This window comes from Colletotrichum chrysophilum, assembly GCF_026319265.1.
Source record: "Colletotrichum chrysophilum strain AFK26 chromosome Unknown scaffold_179, whole genome shotgun sequence".
Classification (NCBI taxonomy): domain Eukaryota; kingdom Fungi; phylum Ascomycota; class Sordariomycetes; order Glomerellales; family Glomerellaceae; genus Colletotrichum; species Colletotrichum chrysophilum.
In genome coordinates, this window is record NW_026517466.1 from 1 (window position 1) to 18395 (window position 18395).

At 51.9% G+C, this 18395-nt stretch overlaps 7 protein-coding genes across 7 annotated transcripts; 3 read left to right on the forward strand and 4 right to left on the reverse strand.

The window, feature by feature from the left end:
- Window positions 1-3074: 3074 nt before the first annotated feature.
- Window positions 3075-3458, forward strand: COL26b_012508 (uncharacterized protein; the record flags this gene model as incomplete). The annotated part of the gene is made up of 1 exon (XM_053185151.1): window positions 3075-3458. The coding sequence occupies one exon, from the start codon at window positions 3075-3077 to the stop codon at window positions 3456-3458; it is 384 nt and encodes a 127-aa protein (XP_053030883.1).
- Window positions 3459-3753: 295 nt separating this feature from the next.
- On the reverse strand, window positions 3754-4202 carry COL26b_012509 (uncharacterized protein; the record flags this gene model as incomplete). Its single annotated transcript, XM_053185152.1, has 2 exons — window positions 3754-3846; window positions 3930-4202. The coding sequence occupies 2 exons, from the start codon at window positions 4200-4202 to the stop codon at window positions 3754-3756; spliced, it is 366 nt and encodes a 121-aa protein (XP_053030884.1).
- A 661-nt stretch (window positions 4203-4863) lies between these two features.
- Window positions 4864-5910, reverse strand: COL26b_012510 (uncharacterized protein; the record flags this gene model as incomplete). Its single annotated transcript, XM_053185153.1, has 1 exon — window positions 4864-5910. The coding sequence occupies one exon, from the start codon at window positions 5908-5910 to the stop codon at window positions 4864-4866; it is 1047 nt and encodes a 348-aa protein (XP_053030885.1).
- A 641-nt stretch (window positions 5911-6551) lies between these two features.
- COL26b_012511 (uncharacterized protein) lies at window positions 6552-8285 on the forward strand (the record flags this gene model as incomplete). Its single annotated transcript, XM_053185154.1, has 1 exon — window positions 6552-8285. The coding sequence occupies one exon, from the start codon at window positions 6552-6554 to the stop codon at window positions 8283-8285; it is 1734 nt and encodes a 577-aa protein (XP_053030886.1).
- A 3221-nt stretch (window positions 8286-11506) lies between these two features.
- Window positions 11507-13610, reverse strand: COL26b_012512 (uncharacterized protein; the record flags this gene model as incomplete). The annotated part of the gene is made up of 5 exons (XM_053185155.1): window positions 11507-11650; window positions 11699-12120; window positions 12176-12533; window positions 12586-13454; window positions 13502-13610. 5 exons carry the CDS (start codon window positions 13608-13610, stop codon window positions 11507-11509), a joined length of 1902 nt encoding a protein of 633 aa, XP_053030887.1.
- Window positions 13611-15310: 1700 nt separating this feature from the next.
- Window positions 15311-16267, forward strand: COL26b_012513 (uncharacterized protein; the record flags this gene model as incomplete). Its single annotated transcript, XM_053185156.1, has 1 exon — window positions 15311-16267. One exon carries the CDS (start codon window positions 15311-15313, stop codon window positions 16265-16267), a length of 957 nt encoding a protein of 318 aa, XP_053030888.1.
- Window positions 16268-17849: 1582 nt separating this feature from the next.
- Window positions 17850-18395, reverse strand: COL26b_012514 (uncharacterized protein; the record flags this gene model as incomplete). Its single annotated transcript, XM_053185157.1, is given in 2 exon segments — window positions 17850-17982; window positions 17995-18395. 2 exon segments carry the CDS (start codon window positions 18393-18395, stop codon window positions 17850-17852), a joined length of 534 nt encoding a protein of 177 aa, XP_053030889.1.

An 18395-nucleotide genomic window follows, 5' to 3' on the forward strand; every position in this document is an offset into this window, starting at 1 on the left:
CACGTGACTTGCACCATAGTTCTTCCGTTTCCGAGCGAGTCCCTGTTGTTTCCGTGATCCTGCAATACAAATGTCCTGTCCTAGCCGCTCGATGCCCAAGTGGGTCGGTTAACTGTTATCCTGCATAACGGGTCGTAACAAAAGCCTTCAGTTTCATCATTGTACAACATATATAGCTGAGAAGAGTCATCTGGCTTGAAATGCAAAAACCCCTCTATCAACATTGGCGCAATCATTTGGGAAAGGGTTACAAACAGACTTGTTTCGACTCCAAATCCTTCTTATTGATAGAGAGCCCACCATATTGAAACTCATCCTTAAGGGAACACTCCATTCACCACAACCAATCAAGTCGTCACTCTTTTGCCAGCGGCTTTTGTGCCGAATAAGAGTGATAGAAGATGTGGGGATGGACGCTATCATCCAACATCTCCTTACGACATTGGACAAGAAAAATCTCTACTTCCACTGGATTCCACCCCAATCCTCTGGTAAAAGGCCCAATGGTGTTACCATGCAACCCGTCATAGATGACTGCGCGGGCATAAGATCCGATGGACTTCAAGCGAGAGTCCTTTGGCCAAGTGCCAACAGGAACCTTCTTGGTGTCGTGGACCAGATTCTGGAAGCCAGCAGCCTTGATTCGGCCCTCGTGGCTTTTCCCTGCCCTCAAATCTACACCAAACTGCGCAAGTCCATCTTTGATGAGATCCATCATCTTTGCGGGCGCATACTGTTGTCCAGGTGGCATGGTGCCGTCATCGCACTGGCATTCGGGCACTATGTCTTGAATTTCCAGCCAAGCACCCGGCTTGAGAGTCCAGCATATGTGGGTCAGTATTTGAGGAGAGAAATGTCGAAGACTTGACGATTCATCAATTGGGCTTACCTGTAGGCCTGGCTCAACAACTTAGGCCAGTCTTTGATAGATGGCGCCATGTGACGGAGATGTATATAGTCGACAGAATCATTTGCATATAGCCATCGTGCCTCAGCATCATCCACAATGAAGCGAACATTTGGAGGCACAAATTGCGGCTGAATTGCGCTCAAATCAATGCCCTCAATATCAGCCTCAGGGTACGTTTCACCCACTGCTAGACGTTAATAATGATGAAGCAGGAAGAGAAAAGCGCGTCACTCACTCTCGATAGCCCATACTCCAGTACCTGTACCAATGTCAAGAAAATTTTGAGGGCTATTGATAGCTTCGTTATGTAGTTTACTATCACATAGAGCAACTATCATATGATGTTTCATGTCTTCGCGCTCTTGCTCCGGTTCATCGTTCGGGAAGTGATATTGACCTTCTTTATACTTGTGGTATCGGCGTCTATTTTCGAAATTGAAATTTCTGACGCTGGAAGAAAGCGATGTTGCTGTGCTGGAACCGCGACTGCTGGCGGATTCGTAGCCATCCACAGAGGTCGCATCATCAGCCTCGATATGTGGATCTGCATGGTCAATTACAGTTGATGGCGCGTTTTCGTCGGTTTGTGAGTGCATTGTTGCGACATGGTCGCGTTCTGGCGAGGCCCCTTTTGGACTGCCGGGAGCCCGGTGCGTTTCCGCCATAGTCGAAATTACCACGATCTATTGCTACACCGTGACACAATTGTCTAAGCAGTTTATTACAAGATATGGAGAAAGATGAAGTGGGAGAACAAAGAACGTTGGAGCAGGGACTCAATTGGCTACTTCGGATTAATAACGGATTGAAATTTACGTAGCCCATGTCCCATACCCTGGTTACATGCATCATTTTGGCGATAAGGACCCGTCCATGGAGGAGAAAACATGGCACAATGTAATGCCGCCTGACTTTGTGCGGTGATGTTCAGAGGGTTTGCCTGCCAGCAGGAACGTATGGGGTTTCTGTACTGTTTTCCTTAATTGATAGAGGGCACAGGCCAAAGTGCCCATATAGTGTTTCCAGAATTGTGCCCGCGTATGGGGTGAATTTTGCCGTAGTCTTTTTGCGGGGGGGCTGCGTCGTAACTACAAACTCAATGTAATACCGCCTCACGAACCGAGGTGAGAACATGCACATTCCCCTCTTTGCTCTTCATGTTGATTGGTTGGATTTGCATGAGGCCGCGCAGTCTAACCCAACAAGGAGAAAACTGGTGTTGGTGATGTTGGTTGTCTACAGTAAAAGAAGCATATCGACCGGGGTGCCAGAGGCTGCGCGTCTCTGTGGTAAGAAAAGCGAGCTCACAGCAGCGGGGATGACCATTTTGACCAGGCTGTACGCAATCCACCCACACTTTTGGCTTTCTGTCAAATCACACATTAAAAGGACACATGTGGTATCTGTTGGTGGTCGCTTAAACCGAATCGTGCCGTCGAAATGTAGTTGTAACATCATGTGACGCTCATCTTTCTCTTTGCATCAGCAAATCCCGACCGATGCAAGCAAATCTATGTGAGTCAACTTTGCGGCACTTAAGCGTTTCCTGCGAAAGTACTAAGCTTACTGTATGAGGTAAAAGACATCGACCGACGACATGCAAACCTTCAAACTTGACCTTCCTGGCAATACGTCCATTTCTGGTCGTCACAACATCCCGCCGCGAGGCCCCGGGCACTCGCGACCCAAATACTGCCCCCTGATTGTTGGCCTTCATGGGGGATGCTATTGCAGCGGATACTTCGATGTCAACGAGTACAGCGCCAGACATATGAGCTCAGGTACTGGAGTCCCATTTGTTGCGATTGACAGACCAGGATACGAACAGACAACCGCGGTCGGCAACATTCCCGAGACCTCATCTTTCCAAGAAGAATGGGGCAAGCTTCTCCATCAACAACTTCTACCGGCAATTTGGAAAGAATTTGGCGTTGCCAACGATTGTTCTTCAATCGTCCTTCATTGCCATTCCTTGGGCACCCCTGGAGCATGCGTCGCTGCAGCACTCCACGCGAAAGAGACGTCGCCAGCTTATCCCCTCGCCGGCATCAGCATCTCAGGTTTTGGGAACGGAACCAAGAATTTCCGCGATCCTAGTTCTGCGCGCATAGGAGATAATCCACCGGAGTTCTTCACTATACCGAAAGAAGCGAAAGATGCCATCATGTTCGTTCCCGGAGGAGTTGACCCTGCAATGTTAGAGAACACGGCTATTCTTGACCGCCCTATGCCATTCCGCGAGATCGTCGACCTGTACAGCAAGTTCTTGGCGACTTGGAACGAGAGTTATGCGGCCGAAATCAAGGTTCCCCTGTCTATTGGCCTCGCCGAGCGTGATGGGCTGTGGTTTGGAACAGAAAAGGACCTTCGAGAGTATGCGGAGGCTTTCAATGGGAGCAAGAAAGTCGACGCTAGTCTCATACACGGAGCACCGCACAATCTGGAGCTTAGCTACTGGTCTCAAGGCTGGTATGCTCGTGTTTTCGGGTTTGCAATGGAAGTTGCGACTTCTCACGTCGTTGAAAACGACCAGGCTACGAAGAGCTGAGATATATTTGGATGAAGGACCACCAAGTAGAACTTTGTCAACCAATGAGAGATAATTTGCGCATAAACTTTCCTTCTAGATTTCCATTCCCGTATTCGTTTTGCTCATTAAGTTCGTGTTCTCATCTCTTTCTCATCATGAATGAATACGCACTCTCCACCACGCTAGCACTCCAAAGCCGATGACGGTGGATAGAGCTGCTCCAAGTAAAAGGCCAGGATTATTCGGTGATAAAGTAGTGGCGATATCTTCCGAGGCCGTCCGCCTCTTCGAGATTTCGGTACTCGAAGGAAGATCAATCAAGTCGGGCTCGGTCTCCGCGCTTGGAATTGGGCAGGAGTCCGACTCCGGGACCCAGACTTTGCCAGCCGCACGACAGGCGACGCGCCTTGCGCGGTAATCCTTGGTACCACCATCGTCAGCAAGGGGTGCGTACCGGGGAAGTGGGTTTCCATGCGAGTGAGCCCATACCTCCAGACATTCTGTAATATCTCTGACAAGGTTGCTGGCCTTGTGCGGAGCAAGACCCTTGGAGATGAAGAATCCGAAGACGTGATTCGGGTGCATGGAATGCAGCTCAGCGCCGTTCCACAGGCAGACGAAGGAGATGGGTCCATCGACAAGGTCAATTTTGCGGTGCCTCAGGAGCTGGAGGAGCCAGAGGCGCACCCGCTCTGGAGAGGCGTTCTCGCTTGGCAGGCTGGCCTTTAACGCCTGCAGCGACTTCGCGTGGGCCACCTCCATCTTGATTCGCTTATATGTACGACTTCTTGTACGTTTACTCAGCTATGGTGGCCTTGATTCGGTACTGAGAGCCGTGATCGTTCACCCTGTGATGATGGGTCGTGGTTGTGTTTCTTTCAGGCCAAAAAAAAGTCGCCAGATGTCGGTGTGCCCAAAGACCCCGCGTCAAGTGGATATTTCGCACCGCAAACGAGAAAACCCATGGCGGCTACGGGCGAGGTGCATGAGATGGTCGAGCCGTCGTTCTTCTTATTGGCAGTTGAACATCTCACCGCCAACCCCCCTGTTCAGCTCTCCGGGAGACCCCTCCGATTCATCCGGAAGAGGACCGGGTCCACACCGTACCCAAGCAACCTTACAAACAGCCCTGGTCATTTGAATTCAGCTTCACCGGCATTTTGTGCACAAGTTGTATTACAGCTCATGCAAACCGTCTTTGAAACAGGCTTGAAGAAATGGAGATTACATACAAATGCTCCCCCATTTGCCAAGTATCAAGAATCGGCTAGTAATTCTGCCAGCAACATTTTGGGCGCGTTGTGCGTCTCCACTTTATATGATGATCACTTCACTGTAAAGAATAGCATTTCGACTAGGTTGGAATTCATTGCGGATCGTTGGACGGGCTGGGTAGGCATATGCTGAGACCTTTCCGAATATCCTACGTCTCATTTTCGCCAACAATAGGCTTCAGTAACTCCGGTAAAACGACAGCGGCGTCGCCAACAAATACCCAATCCTGGTTCGGTCGAATACCCTTTGCATCGTCTGCGTGGATGTTGATGACTGCGACTCTCGCGCCTTTCTTCTTGGCCATCTCGGCATACCCAGCAGCGGGCCAAACGGAACTGGAAGTACCTATAACAAGACAGAGATCGATAGGCGCAGGCTCGTCAAAGATTGCTTTAGTTTCTTCCACTGTTTCGACGGCCAGAGGCTCGCCAAACCATACGACGCCTGGCCTGAGGAGGTTCGTCTTACACTTGGGGCATTGCGGTAGGTCTGATTTGGCCAGCCCGGACGTCAAACGGACGTTGACGGTGAGCTGTTCCGGAGGCTTGAGGGCAGTCAAGTCCTGGATGGTTGGTGTTTCCTCTTTGTATTTGTCCCCAAGGATCTGTGCATGCTTCCGAGCGATGCCGGCAAGAAGAACCGGGCTGGCCTTTGGCCTCTTATTGGGGTCGATGCTTCCCATAGCCGCATGCTCGTCCTTGGAGGGGTCAAGGGCTGGGGTAAGAGATGTCTCAAAGTTGTCACGCTCGACATACCCGCATCCCTCCTTGTCGAAGCAAGACAGCGTGAAAAGATTCCCATGCAGTTCTTTCATCTGATCAGCCGGATGCCCGGCAAGCTGACTCAGGTTGTCGACATTTTGGGTGAGAGTGATGAAGCCTGGGACTCGGCGGGCAAGCTCAGCCAAGGCGTAGTGAGCTGGGTTGGGTTTCGCACGAAGTGCTTCCTGTCGACGATAGGTGTAGAACTGCCAGACCATGCCCGGATCGTGTCGAAACCCGGCGGGCGATGCGACTTGTGTCATGTCCTGGTTCGTCCATGGTCCACTGGCTTGTCTAAACGTCGCCAGACCCGAGGCTGCCGAGAGACCTGCACCGACGATGGCGACGATGCGCTTCGATTGTTTGAGTGTCCCATGAAAGTCAGCGACCGCTGCCGGGTCTAAATTGCTCGATGTGGTAGTTGAGGTAGACATGTCGGCTTAATTAGTGTAAATCAAGTTTCGACTCAGAGCACATCAGTGAGAGCAGCAGGGCATTTTATGGTACCGTCTGGTGTTGGTTGCCTAGTCCGAAGGCAACCAGGCGGCTAAGCTCTGCCTAGCCCCCATGTTACTCATGGCGCCAACAACATACCTAGGGGCGACCGACAAATCGACGGTGAAGTCGATGAAGTTTTGTACATCGTGCACCGTATGAGACTGCACCTTCATCTCATCTTCATAATTGAATCTCAAAGACAGGTTTCGTTATTGTCACTAAGAGGTCTTTGCCCGGGAGAATTCGACCAAAAATGGAAACAAAGGCAAAAAGAAAAGGGGGGAGGGGAGGGCTAATGACACTCCACGAAGCCCTCCATTTTCATAGCCCGGGAAATCAAGTGATATCGCGAAAGTCAAATACCCGCCCTTCAGACATGGCAATTGGTTCTTCGTCAACAACAAACCCCAGATCAGCAATGACGTCATTCGATGGAGTTTTGTCTTCTCCAGCCGATATCGGCATGGGTACCTGGTATTGACCACAATGCTGACAGTTGTCCGATCTTGCCCCTCTCTGTCAATGAGTTGAAGGCTGCTCCGAAACATTGTTCCTCAATACAGACGAAAGCACCGACATGCCGCTTCCCCAGAGGGTGCCGCTCGCACGCTATCTTTTCACGCGGCTTTCCCAACAAAATGTCAAATCCCTGTTTGGTGTCCCAGGGGACTTTACCCTGAGGGCACAAGACTACGTGAAGCCTGCAGGTCTGAAGTGGATTGGAAACTGCAACGAGCTCAACGCCGGATACGCAGCCGATGGCTACGCGCGAACGCAGGGTCTCGGCGCCCTGATGACTACGTACGGTGTCGGCGAGTTGTCGGCCCTAAACGCCATCGCGGGCAGTTATGCGGAGCATGTGCCCGTTGTGCACATTGTCGGCACGCCTGCGACGAGATTGCAGAAGAGGATGAGCCACATGGCGGAACACGAGCAACGATACCTACACCACACGCTCGCGGACCCAACTAGGTTAGACGTCTTCAGTGAAATTGCTGCAAAGGTCACGACTGCACAGGCGAAGCTCGACGATGCGAACACAGCCCCAGAGATGGTGGATTGGGTTCTCGGCGAAGCTAAACGGCGTAGTCGACCTGTTTATATCGAGCTTCCTAGCGACCTTGTTGGAGTAGAAGTTGACGCTGCTCGGCTTGGAGACGATCTACAGGTTCCCGAAGTTGGCACGAGACACGCTACGAAAGAACAAGCTCACATCCTATTGAACCGTTTGATGTCTGCGAAGCAGCCGCTGTTATTAGTGGATCGCGGGATGGGGATGCAAGGGTTTCGAGCGGAGATCAACAACTTCATCCGGGAGTCCGGCATCCCGACGCTCAGTCTACCTTCCGGGGCCGGCATGGTGGACAACGACATTCCGAATTATTATGGTGTACATTCTGGACCTGTAGGAGCAGTTGACACGCTACCCTACTTGGCGACGGCCGATGTTGTGCTGGCTTTGGGTCCTATGTTCTCCGACACCCAAACATTGGGCTGGCAGGTTCTTCAGGAGCCAGCGAAAACCATCGTCCTCGGAAAAGACAACATTGATGGAGTGACCGTCGATACCAGAGCTGTTTTGACCAACATCTGTGGTAGCCTTCGTCAAGAAGGACTTAGAATACCGGGAGCGGAGAACGAAAAGGTACAGCTTCTCGGCGACTGGCGCAAAGTGTCAAAGCCCTTAGAAGAACGGGAAGACAGCCCGATCACACAGACAGGACTCTATCGACGGCTCAACAGATACCTGCAGCCCTACGATACGCTCATCCTCGGAAACGCAACTCCCATCATCGGCGGCCGTGACATGGTCTTGCCCTATGGTGCGCGTGCAGTATCGTCGGGCATGTGGTTCTCCATCGGCCACATGCTGCCTGCGGCACTGGGCATCAGTCTTGGATATCGCGACAGGGCAAAGCAGGGACAGACCATCTTGATTGATGGAGACGGCAACATACAAATGACGGTGCAGGAGATCAGTACCATAGTCCGAGAACGGCTGGACATTACAATCTTCGTCATACAGAACCAGGGATACGCCTATGAACGACTCATCCACGGATTGGATGAGCCCTACAACGACCTGGCGCCGTGGCGGTATCTTGACGCGCCTAGGTTCTTCGGGGCGCCGGAGGATTACCCTGTGCAGTGTCGTCGGATTGAGACATGGAGCGAGCTGGATAAACTCCTGGACACGGACAGTTTCCGTGCCTCAAAGGGATTGAAGCTCGTTGAGCTGGTACTGGGCAAGTATGATGTGCCGGAGAAGTTTAGGCAAGTCTTCAAGAGTGCCGGAGAAAATCTTGGATGATGAAACAAGACAAAGCCAAAACAGCTTGCTAGTATTTTACAATGAAATATCTTACAGTTCGTCGCGTTTTATCATGATCCGACTCCGACTATACCACTCTGGCGTTGATAATTTGACCGGGAGTCCTTGGCTTCTCATTGTAAGCCCAAGAGTCCACGCCAGAAGTCCCCCATCGCCTCCACCAGCGGTAGCCGTATGACTGGCCCTTTTTCGCTGTCCAGTGATTATTGGGAGCTTTGCGGGTTTTGGGACGACCGTGGAGGCCTGGATACTTGGGATTAGCCATGGTTGCAAGTGCCGACGAGCGAAATCAAGGAACTCACATCTTCCTTTGTACTTGTTGGTTGTCTCCCTTTTGGTGAACTTGCTGCAGATGGTGCAATATTTCAGATCCCCGGCCCATTCCCGAAGCCTTTTGTACAGAGGGCATGTGATGCACTCGCAGTGTGAGCACCATTTTCTATGACAAATTCTATGACGAGGAGGATACCGTGGGCAGTACCACGGCTCGGCGCAAGTCTCTCGGCTGTGTAGGAAGCAATGATGGCGGCGTCGACGGTGCATGTAGGGGTGATAAGCGACGTCGCCAATGGGTTGGCCGCATGCAGCTAGCCGTGGCTGTTCGGTGAGGGATACGTCGCAGAAAACCAAAGAAGGTTTGGCGGGCATTAATGATCGTGTGAGGCCTCGGAAAAGATGCGATGTCAGAGAAAGACAGACGAGGTCATTTTGCTGGCAGTAGGAGAGAATCTCGTGCAGGATCTCGGGAGGGCCCTGGGTGAGGAGACAGAAGGATGGTTGTGATGATGCGCCCATGGCGGTCGTGGGCTGTAGCCGAATCACCGACTACAGGAGACAGTAAATAAGAATGTGTTGACATCTCCAGACTTGGATGCCGTTTTCAACAACCTGAGTTCTGGCCGTTTTATAGATTCACGTCTTCGTCGTTGCTCAAAGGAATTCACAAGGATTTGGAACTTTGGAGAGAGGCGCCAGGCAACACTCACCCATGTCCGGCCAATGGCGCCGTCGGTGCCTGCCGCTAACGATTCGGCCCCACATCCTGCCTAGACCGGCCGCCACCCGGTGCAGTACGGAAGCTCCAGTCACGTGGCACACAACGTGGAATGGGCTCTTATGCCCAGCACCTCAACGTTGATCACGAAATCCAAAGTCGCGGCATGTCTCGAAGTCGGCTTTTAATAGCCCCCTCCACCTGCCAAATATAGATCCTTCCCGTGCCGCCGAACCAACTCAACTCTGCTCCCCGCAAAGCTCGTCCTGTTGGGGGAAAATAGTATCGCCTACCACGACACCCTGTCAAATTTTGACGGCTTTCCTTTCTTTCGATAACTTCGGCAGTTCCAGTATCAAAATCAACACTGGGCGAATGAACTTGGCTCGTCGACGGCTGGGGTCGTCTTACCTCACCGCCTGCTACCTTCCTCATCTGCTCTCGACAAGCCGACACCACCGGAATGCAGACGTTGTCTCGGTACACATTGAAAATAAAAGCCGAAATATTCGTCCGAGGAAGGAGTGGCGGGGCGAACATTGATGACGAGGGCTTAATTGGCAGGTAGACCTTGTTGCAAGAGTCACTCATCATCTTTTCTCGTGCCTAGGTATGCTAACAAGGCTGATAGGAACTGTCCCAATTGGATCCCGAACTAGATGACGCCGAAACGGAGAACAACACAACCGTCTTCGCCAGACACTGATTCACGCGACACGAAACCCGAGTATCTGTTTTACAAGAGCATGAGAGATGGCATTCCCAGTTTCGACGTCTTGGTCATGTCCCGGCGCAACCTTCACAAGAGGTCTGCCGTGCAACAAGTCAGCATAGGGAACATCGTTCCAATCACAAAAGAAGGAGTTTACATGCATAACCTCGACGGCGTTATACGCGAACTCAGATCGCTTGCTAGGGTCACATTCCGCACCAGCGATCTGGTGATATCCGAGGCAAGAGCTTGCCTTTCACCGAAGACATGTGGTTTCCTTGCATATAGATCTGAGGACGGCCTGCAGATCCTTAAGCTTTGCCTAAGTGACGATAAGCTTCGACCTCGTCGCGCTGCTCTCAACGACTTTGGGCTATGCTCACGCAAGTGGACTAAACACGTCAAAACCCTTGCGCAACTCCTCGACATTAACATGCGAACCTTCTACGACGGTCATGGGCGCCAGGCTAGGGAGGAAGATAGAGGGAATTGGGCAGCGGCTCATTGCGAGAAGAAGCTGGCCGCCTTTGCTGTACACGCATTTCTTCAGCACTACCAGATCCCAAGAGATCAAATCACTCTGCAGACTCTAGCTCAGCTAAAGAACTGCCTCGAACTTGAAAGGACACCGCCGCTGGAGTTGGAAGTCCATGTTTCACGAGGGCCTTGCGGTATGCCAGAACGCCCTGGGACCTGTGTCAAGTTTGTCGAGAGACTCGGAAAAGCCTGCGGTATCAGGTTTAGTATCATCTTTTTTTGAGGACGGCGACAATCTTTTTGTCGACGAATCTCTACCGCTGCAAACACGTTGCCGCACAAAGAAACTCAGAAGCGACAGAATTGCTGGCCCAGTAGATGTGTACGACTCGGAGGAAGAGGATTTTCTGTTGGAATTTCCAGGAAACCTGGCAGGTATCTCGCCTAATGATGCTTGCGACACAATGACGGATGAAAACCAAGAGTCCACCCAAGTTGATGACCACGAGGTCATTGACCTCGATCTGGAGACCATCCCTGTACCCGGCACGGCCCTAGAAGTGTCACACGAGTCTAGGGGTCCAGAGAAGAGGGTCAGGGCGAGCCAGCAACTTCACGGGGCAAGAGATAGGACGCCTAGAGCCCCCACAGCCAAGAGACTAAGGGGAAATGCCGACCAAAGAGGTCTTGAGGTGCAAATCATCGAGAAATACACTTCCTCGGTTCAGATGGATGAACTCGGCTGCCGTCGATTCACCTTTTGTTGGCATAGGGGGTTCTGTCTGTTCTCCTCACCCCTGGGATCTCAGCCCAAGGACGTTTCTTCCTGGATGCAAGAATTGGAGGACCCCCGAGGAGGAAGTAAGCTCGAACGGAGACGATGAGAATTGGCAGCAACAGAAAAGGTTGGCTGGAGGGGGTGGACTCAGGTTCACCTATTTGCAAGTATCGCTCAACATGATGTTGCTATTTCCCAGATTGTAGCTTAAATTTCACAGGAATTCCCTTTTGAACCAGTCATCCAATCGTTCCGTGACCCTCAACAAAGCTATCATCAGCCTTGCCATTCGCCGTCTTGGGCGTTCCGGCCTTGTAATACGGTTTAGGCACATTGTCATAGTAAGGGATGACTATGATATTTGGGTCATCACTTTGCCCAACCTGGAACTCAAGTCAGCAAATTAGTTTTGACGGAAGGCGGTGACGTACCATGGCCTTGGTGGTCGCTTGATATGGCACATCGGAAACGTTGAGATTGAGCAGTCCTGGACTCTTGGAGCTCGACAGACTACCGACGGTCTGCTTCAGCGACTCCAACGTCTTGGAGCCATCACTCTCAGAGCTGTCATCACGATGGACATCGACTACGGCAGATAGGCAGCCGAAGCCTTGCGCGACGACCTCATATTTTACCTTGGGGTTCATCGCAATACAAGGCCGCTGCGGGGTCTTGTCACCGTAGATAATCTCCTGTCCTGCCAGAGACATACCCCAGACGGCGTTGTTGACGATGACGGTGAGGACGTTCAAGTCGTACTTGGCGTACGTGTCAAGCTCGCCGATGTGGAAGCCTGCACTGCCGTCGCCCTGCAAGTTGACAACCAAACTGTCTGGAAAAGCCACAGCAGCACCTGTTGCATATTGTCAGTTGGTGTGTAGAACTGAGTTAGAGGCCGAATGACTTACCTAGCGAGTATCCCCAGCCATTCCCAAGGCACCCCAGGTAACCTGTCGTCACCATGGACAGTCGGGGTCTGGCCTCGTTCAGGCACTGAAGAGCCCATCCGCCAGCCTCACCGCCATCAACACAGACAATGCTGTCTTCTGGCAACGACTGGAACAACTTCTTGACGGCGTGATATGGATGTAACCTGTTGTTCTCTAGGAGAATCACGGGCTCCTTTTCGTTCGGGGCTGAGGCGACGGCAGAGCTCTTCAGACCCATGGTCTTCTCCACCCAGTCATCTGCTGCTTTGAAGGGCGACTTTGATGCCGCGGCTATCATCGCATCTGCCGCCTGTCCTACGTCTGCGACAATGCCAACCTAAGGACGTCATGTTAGTCAAGATTCTAGCGAGAAAATGAGGGTCTTATACGTCAATAGTCCGAGATCGCCCAATCTCCCCGCCGTCCAGGTCGACTTGGACAACACTGGCTTCGCCTTCATTCGGGATGATCCCGCCACTTCTACCACCCATCAAGAACCCCGTTCGAGCTCCCAACAAGAGCACAAAGTCCGGGACTTGACCGCCGAGGTAGCGCAAGACCGCAAGTTGCGTGGCTGATCCACCAAACAGAGAATGAGAACGCTTGATGGACGTTGAGTACTTTGGCGAGTGGAATATGGGCGTGTTCGTTGCCTCTGCCAGTTTTGTGACGTTTTCAACTGCACTGGCGGCGCCGGTGGAAACAATAATGACAGGTCTCTTTGCGTTCTTCCATAGACCAAGTGCCTTTTCGATGGCTTCAGGGTGTGGAGCAGGGTTCAATGACAAGCCGGAAAGAAGTCCCCCACACGAAATGCTCTCGACTGGCGTCGACAGCACATCAATCGGAATGTCCACCAAGACCGGTCCAGGCGCGCCCGACGTGGTCGCCCGCCACGCTAGATTGACAATCCGGGGAATCTCGCTGACTTCGGTGATTTGATAACAGAACTTGGTCACTGGCTTCGACAGGGTGACTTGATCATGGAACCCTTGCAGCGCGTTGGTGTGGTCATCGCGGGGCGGAGCTGAGCTGGTAACACAGAACACTGGAGACCGGTCGGCGAAGGCGGTACACAGGCCAGGATAGGCGTTGGCGAAGCCCGAGTTGGCAGTGAAGAAGCAAACACCAGGAACGTTGTTGCCTTTGACCTTTGCCCAGCCTTCGGCAGCCTGCACAGCGACGGTCTCATGTCGGACGTCGATGAGCTTGATGTCGGCCTCAACAGCGGCGACGAGGAAGGGATCGAGATGTCCACCTTCGCACTGTTAGCGCTTCATTCCGAATCACGAACAATGAGAATACCGTGAAGTCCAAATGCTGTAGTTGCACCAAGGTGCGCGAGAGACTGGGCGAGGAGATCACCGCCACAGGCCGTCTGTCGGGTCTTGGGCTGCTTGAGTGGGAACGACATTTTATTTTGAGGGTTGCAAGTGAGATACACGAATTGGTCTTGCGTGAGGCGATATTGTACTTTTGCAGAACCCTCGTGGCAGGAGATCCTTCACAGAAAAATGCCCTCTGACAACGAGGCGGCTCATTCTTGTTTATGTCGTCACATCATCTGATCTTCATTCAATCTAACCGAACTACCGAGCATACCGGCGTGGTGCTGAGACTGACCCCGCATGGAGGGGTTATTGATTTCCGTCGGTATCTCCAAACACAGTGGCAAGGAGGCCCCTCAAAAGTATGCGTGTTGGTTACATCTGCATGTACGCCAAGGGAATTGTCATCGTGGCGTTCTTCAAAATAAGCCCCCAAAAAAGAGGCTGTCGTCAGAGCTCAACAACATGTTGTGGGAAAGCTCAACCATGCGAAACCCGAGCGTTCGGTAACAATGTGTTGATTTTGATTACCATGAGAAGAGCATCAGCACATTTTCATGCGTACATGACACCAATCATGAGTATTTACCACACGTTTCTTGCATCGACATTTGCTCCAGCCAGCGCTGGCTTGTTGACCTCCATCTACGACGGTTTTTGAATCTGACATCCTGCAACGCTGGTACTCCAAATTCTAACTATGGTGGCAATTGGGAAAACTGAATTAATCCCCCTCTCAATGATGTATATTTCTAGGCGGTCCACGTAGATTTATTACCGACCGAGGTGATTCTTCAGTGACATGATATCAGAATTCTTATGTCCAGGGCACAACAGCAAACGGAATGCGGGTAAGATAAGTTTTGTCACTGCCGGATGTTGCCAGAGTCTCAAAAGACAGGCATCGATATGTCGGCAAAGGCAGGTCTCTGAGTCTGTCAGTAAAGGAGCTCAGTCAACATGCCTTGAACTGCACCTTGCACCAGCACCAGAAAGTAAAGCTCAACCGGTCCATCCGCATAGTATGACTGGTATTAATGGAGTTGCTTACTTATATTGCAACGATTTTAACTCTCGAAGGGAAACTCCTGCAGAGCAAGGCTTGTTTATCCAGTCCTTGAGAACTTGAGAACATGCCAACCTTCAGTATTTCACAAAGCAGTCCTAGTTAGTCCCAGCCAATGATCCCAAACATGTTTGCGGTTGTCTCCCCGTTAATCCCAGTTTCCATTTCTTTCATCCCCCTTTTATGACTTCCCACCTCGTTCACAACTCCACACTACCCTTGAATTGGCTGAGGCTTGCGGGGCCTTATCATGAGATTTCCTGTCTCAAGCCCGCTCAATCTCAGAATCCAGACGCTCCTCTAGGAAGGGAGAGCATAGCTGGCCTTGGAGAAAATATCTTGCCTTCTGTTTCAGTTGATCTGGGTCTTCCTTCCTTCTCGTTGGCCTCCAGTCCCTCAGACAACACGTCAACAGCAATCCTCCATTTCCACCAGGCACCTCACCTACAACTTTGGAGGGAGCGCCAAACTCTGGATTGAAAAGTAGGAACTCTTGCTTTTCAAGACTTGACGACCAGCAACAGTGGTTTCCCTCCTCTTTCAAAATCTTCATTTCAAACCTAATCTCCTCCTGCGGAAGGCGAATCCCCCAGCTTGAACACCAGCAACTGCTCTCGAAAAGGTTCTGCTCTGATCCAACATTCTCCTCAGAACCTTGAGCCCTCGATTCCGTGCTCTACTTTGCCAAATAACCTTCGCGACTCACTACCTCGCGCAAACATGGCAGAAATGGCGGTCGACGGCCAAGACTGGCGTTTTGCAACCACTCAAGCTCCCATGCGGCGCCGACCGAGACTGAACAGCTTTGTGTTCCAGAATATTCCCGGCAGAGCCGGCCCCCGGTCGTTGTCTTTCGACATTTTCCTCCTCATCATCGATCAACTGATTCAAGACGCGAAGGACGAAGAGACCCCGGCTTTGTGGTGCTTCAGCTACGACGCCCGCGTTGATACCAGATTCGTCCTCCGCGATCACGCCAGGGAACACGCCGCACCTGAAACGTACGACAGCCACAAGTGCCGCTTCAACAGCATCCACCTTCCCCTCGAGATCAGCCGGGCCACCCGCGGCCTCGTCCATCAGCACTTCATCCGCCTTCCCATGGTCACGGCAGACCTTGCCCAGAACCTCATCGTCGACGCCTGGGTCCTTCCCGAGATTGACAGGTTCAGGCCCCAGTCTACCATGGGCTACGATTACCCCGACTGCCTGAACAACATCATCTTCACCAACACCCTTCTTCTACCGCCCCCGCAAACGGTTCTGGTACTCAACTGCATCCGCACGATCCACCTCAACACACCTGGCTTCTTCGCCAGCGACAACCCCAGAGGCGTCGGCAGTCTGCTTACCATGCCCAACCTCAAGAGCATCATTTGCAACGTCGACTTTGGAGGCGTTGTAGAGGATGATCTGAGCCCGCGCTCCCCCGACATCATTGAGATACCCGCGCTGCTTGATTCTTTAACTCAGTGGCGCGACGATCATGAGCAGGCGTTCATGACGATGTGGCCCGCATTCGAGAAGAAGGGTGTCAAGATGCTGGGCAAGTGCATCTTTGGCGACGAGCAGCCCATCTTGGAGGTTCTCCGGACGCCGTATGGCATTCGGATTCGGTACCTGAGCCCGGATGCTCGATTCTCTGAGTCTTCCGAGTCGCAGGATGGCGAGAACTAGGTGAGTAAATATCTTGGAGAGTCGGTCTGGTTCTGACAGAGACTGTATCTTTTAGGTTGCAATGCTACATTTGGATCAGGCTTGGAGGACGGGAGGGATCTGGATCGAAATCGGCAAGGCGTTTGGGCTGGGAGGAATGACTCTGCAAGATGGCGTACGAGATCTCGTTTGCTCGTTTCAAAATCAGGATGGATCACAAGTACCTCGGGTAGTTACTTCAAGATGTCTACCATGCCACTGCCTTCTGGGAAGGGAGGTTGAAGTTAGCTTGCTGCAATGGAATACGGGTTTCTACACTTGTCACCCTTGGAGATTCAAGTGTGTAACGAGAAATCAAAGCTTCCCAACACGCCGGTTTATTCACGATACAGTATTGTTGCGAGGAATGGGACCGAGAAGCTACTCGCTCGGCCCATCGTCCCCTGGTGTCTGAATCCCCAAAACTGTAAAAAGCTCGTCAACCTCGGTATGATCTCGATGGTTCCGCATTCGATGACACCAAGTCACAACTTTACCCGCCTCACCGGGCTCAAATACGAATTCCCCGCCAACACGCATGGGGTTCCCGGCCAGGAGAAGCTTCGAGAACTGGGTCACGATATTACTGAGCCCGTCTGCAAAGAGCCAGAGCCATCTCTCGGGCGAGTACCTCGTTCTGGCACCCACAGCCGTGGTCTTGGCCATTTCCAGCACATCAAAGAGCCTCCCTGTGGGATCTGTAAAGATTGGAAAACGGCACTTTGTTTTCTCTGCATACTCGTCGATGAGAGCGGGCTCGCCGTTGCCGATGATGACAAAAGTGGTGGCTATAGGGAGGGTAGAAAGTAGAGCAGGCGTCGCGGTGGAGGAGAGGAGCTCAATGTACGATTGACATGCCTTTCAACGTCAGTATCTTACACGAATCAAAACAAAAAAAAGACCGGAGCTCACCCCGCAAAAGAAGTGACGGATGAAGACCACTACAACTCTTGAGGATGTTTCCTCCCCGTCATACACCGATCGGAAAAGGTGCGGCTGTTCTTTATGATCCAGGACTTCGATTTCGGCCGCATCGGCAAGGATCTGGGTCGAAGGGAGGTCGTCGGTAACTGGGAGATCCTCCACAGCGTCGAGCTTGCACTCTGCCATCATGAGTTTGGATGCGATGAAATGCGTCTCGCTCAATGTATCATGGGGAGAGACGAGACGTTTGGAGAGGAAGATGAGGTCGTACTTAAGAAAGGGAGTCAGCTGACGGGCGTTGACGGCCTCTTTTCATTGGCGACTTCGAATCTTGGCGCGAGCCAAAGTGCATCCTTCAACTGCCCGCCAAGTTCAGTGACCAAGGTGCCTTACCTTCCAAGTACCTACGTTGACGTAAGCTAGATTGCGTAAATTCAAAGACGAAGAAAATTGCAGCACAAATGCGTCATACTTAAAGTCAAGAGCTGAAGATTCCTCTGGTGTTAATGGATCCATACATGTTCGAAGATTAGTGACAGACGAAACGGTCTCCTGCACCTTTTCCCAAACTAACTCCTCTGTGCGGATTTGCTTTCGTTGATCCATTGCGAAGTTCACCCAAGAAGTGGTGTATCTATGTCTACATCCAACCCTCATGTCTAGATCTGCAACTCTCAAGTCTGCGCCTCAGACTCTCAGCCTCAGCCCTTTCGAGATCCATAATCTCCCAATCGAATTGCTCCTTGAGGACATCCAGGCGCTCGTCGATCGTTCTGCATGTGGACCGGATATTCGCCAAGACCTGACGACGCGAGACGCGGTTGCCTTGACGCAGCTGCTCCTGGCACCAGTTGTGCATATTTCGCTCGATGGCGTTGCTTATGCCATACGCTGCGTCGATGTATCTTTTGTAGACGTTGTATCTTTCTGGTGTCAGACGATGGTATTGAAATTGGAATTCGATCGATCTTATGTGTGGTGTCTTGGTGGGTATCCGTGCCTCATGGAATTGCTTAAAGTACACCCGAGGGCACAGGCTGTAGGTCTTGTCGTCTGCGGCCTTCGTCTTGGACGTTGCAGTGCTGTTGGTGTCCGCATTGCCACTCACGTTTGTGTTGGCATTGGTATGTGTGCTGCTATCAACACAGCCGTTCGTGTGGTGAGCGGAGTTGCCACCGTGGCCCAT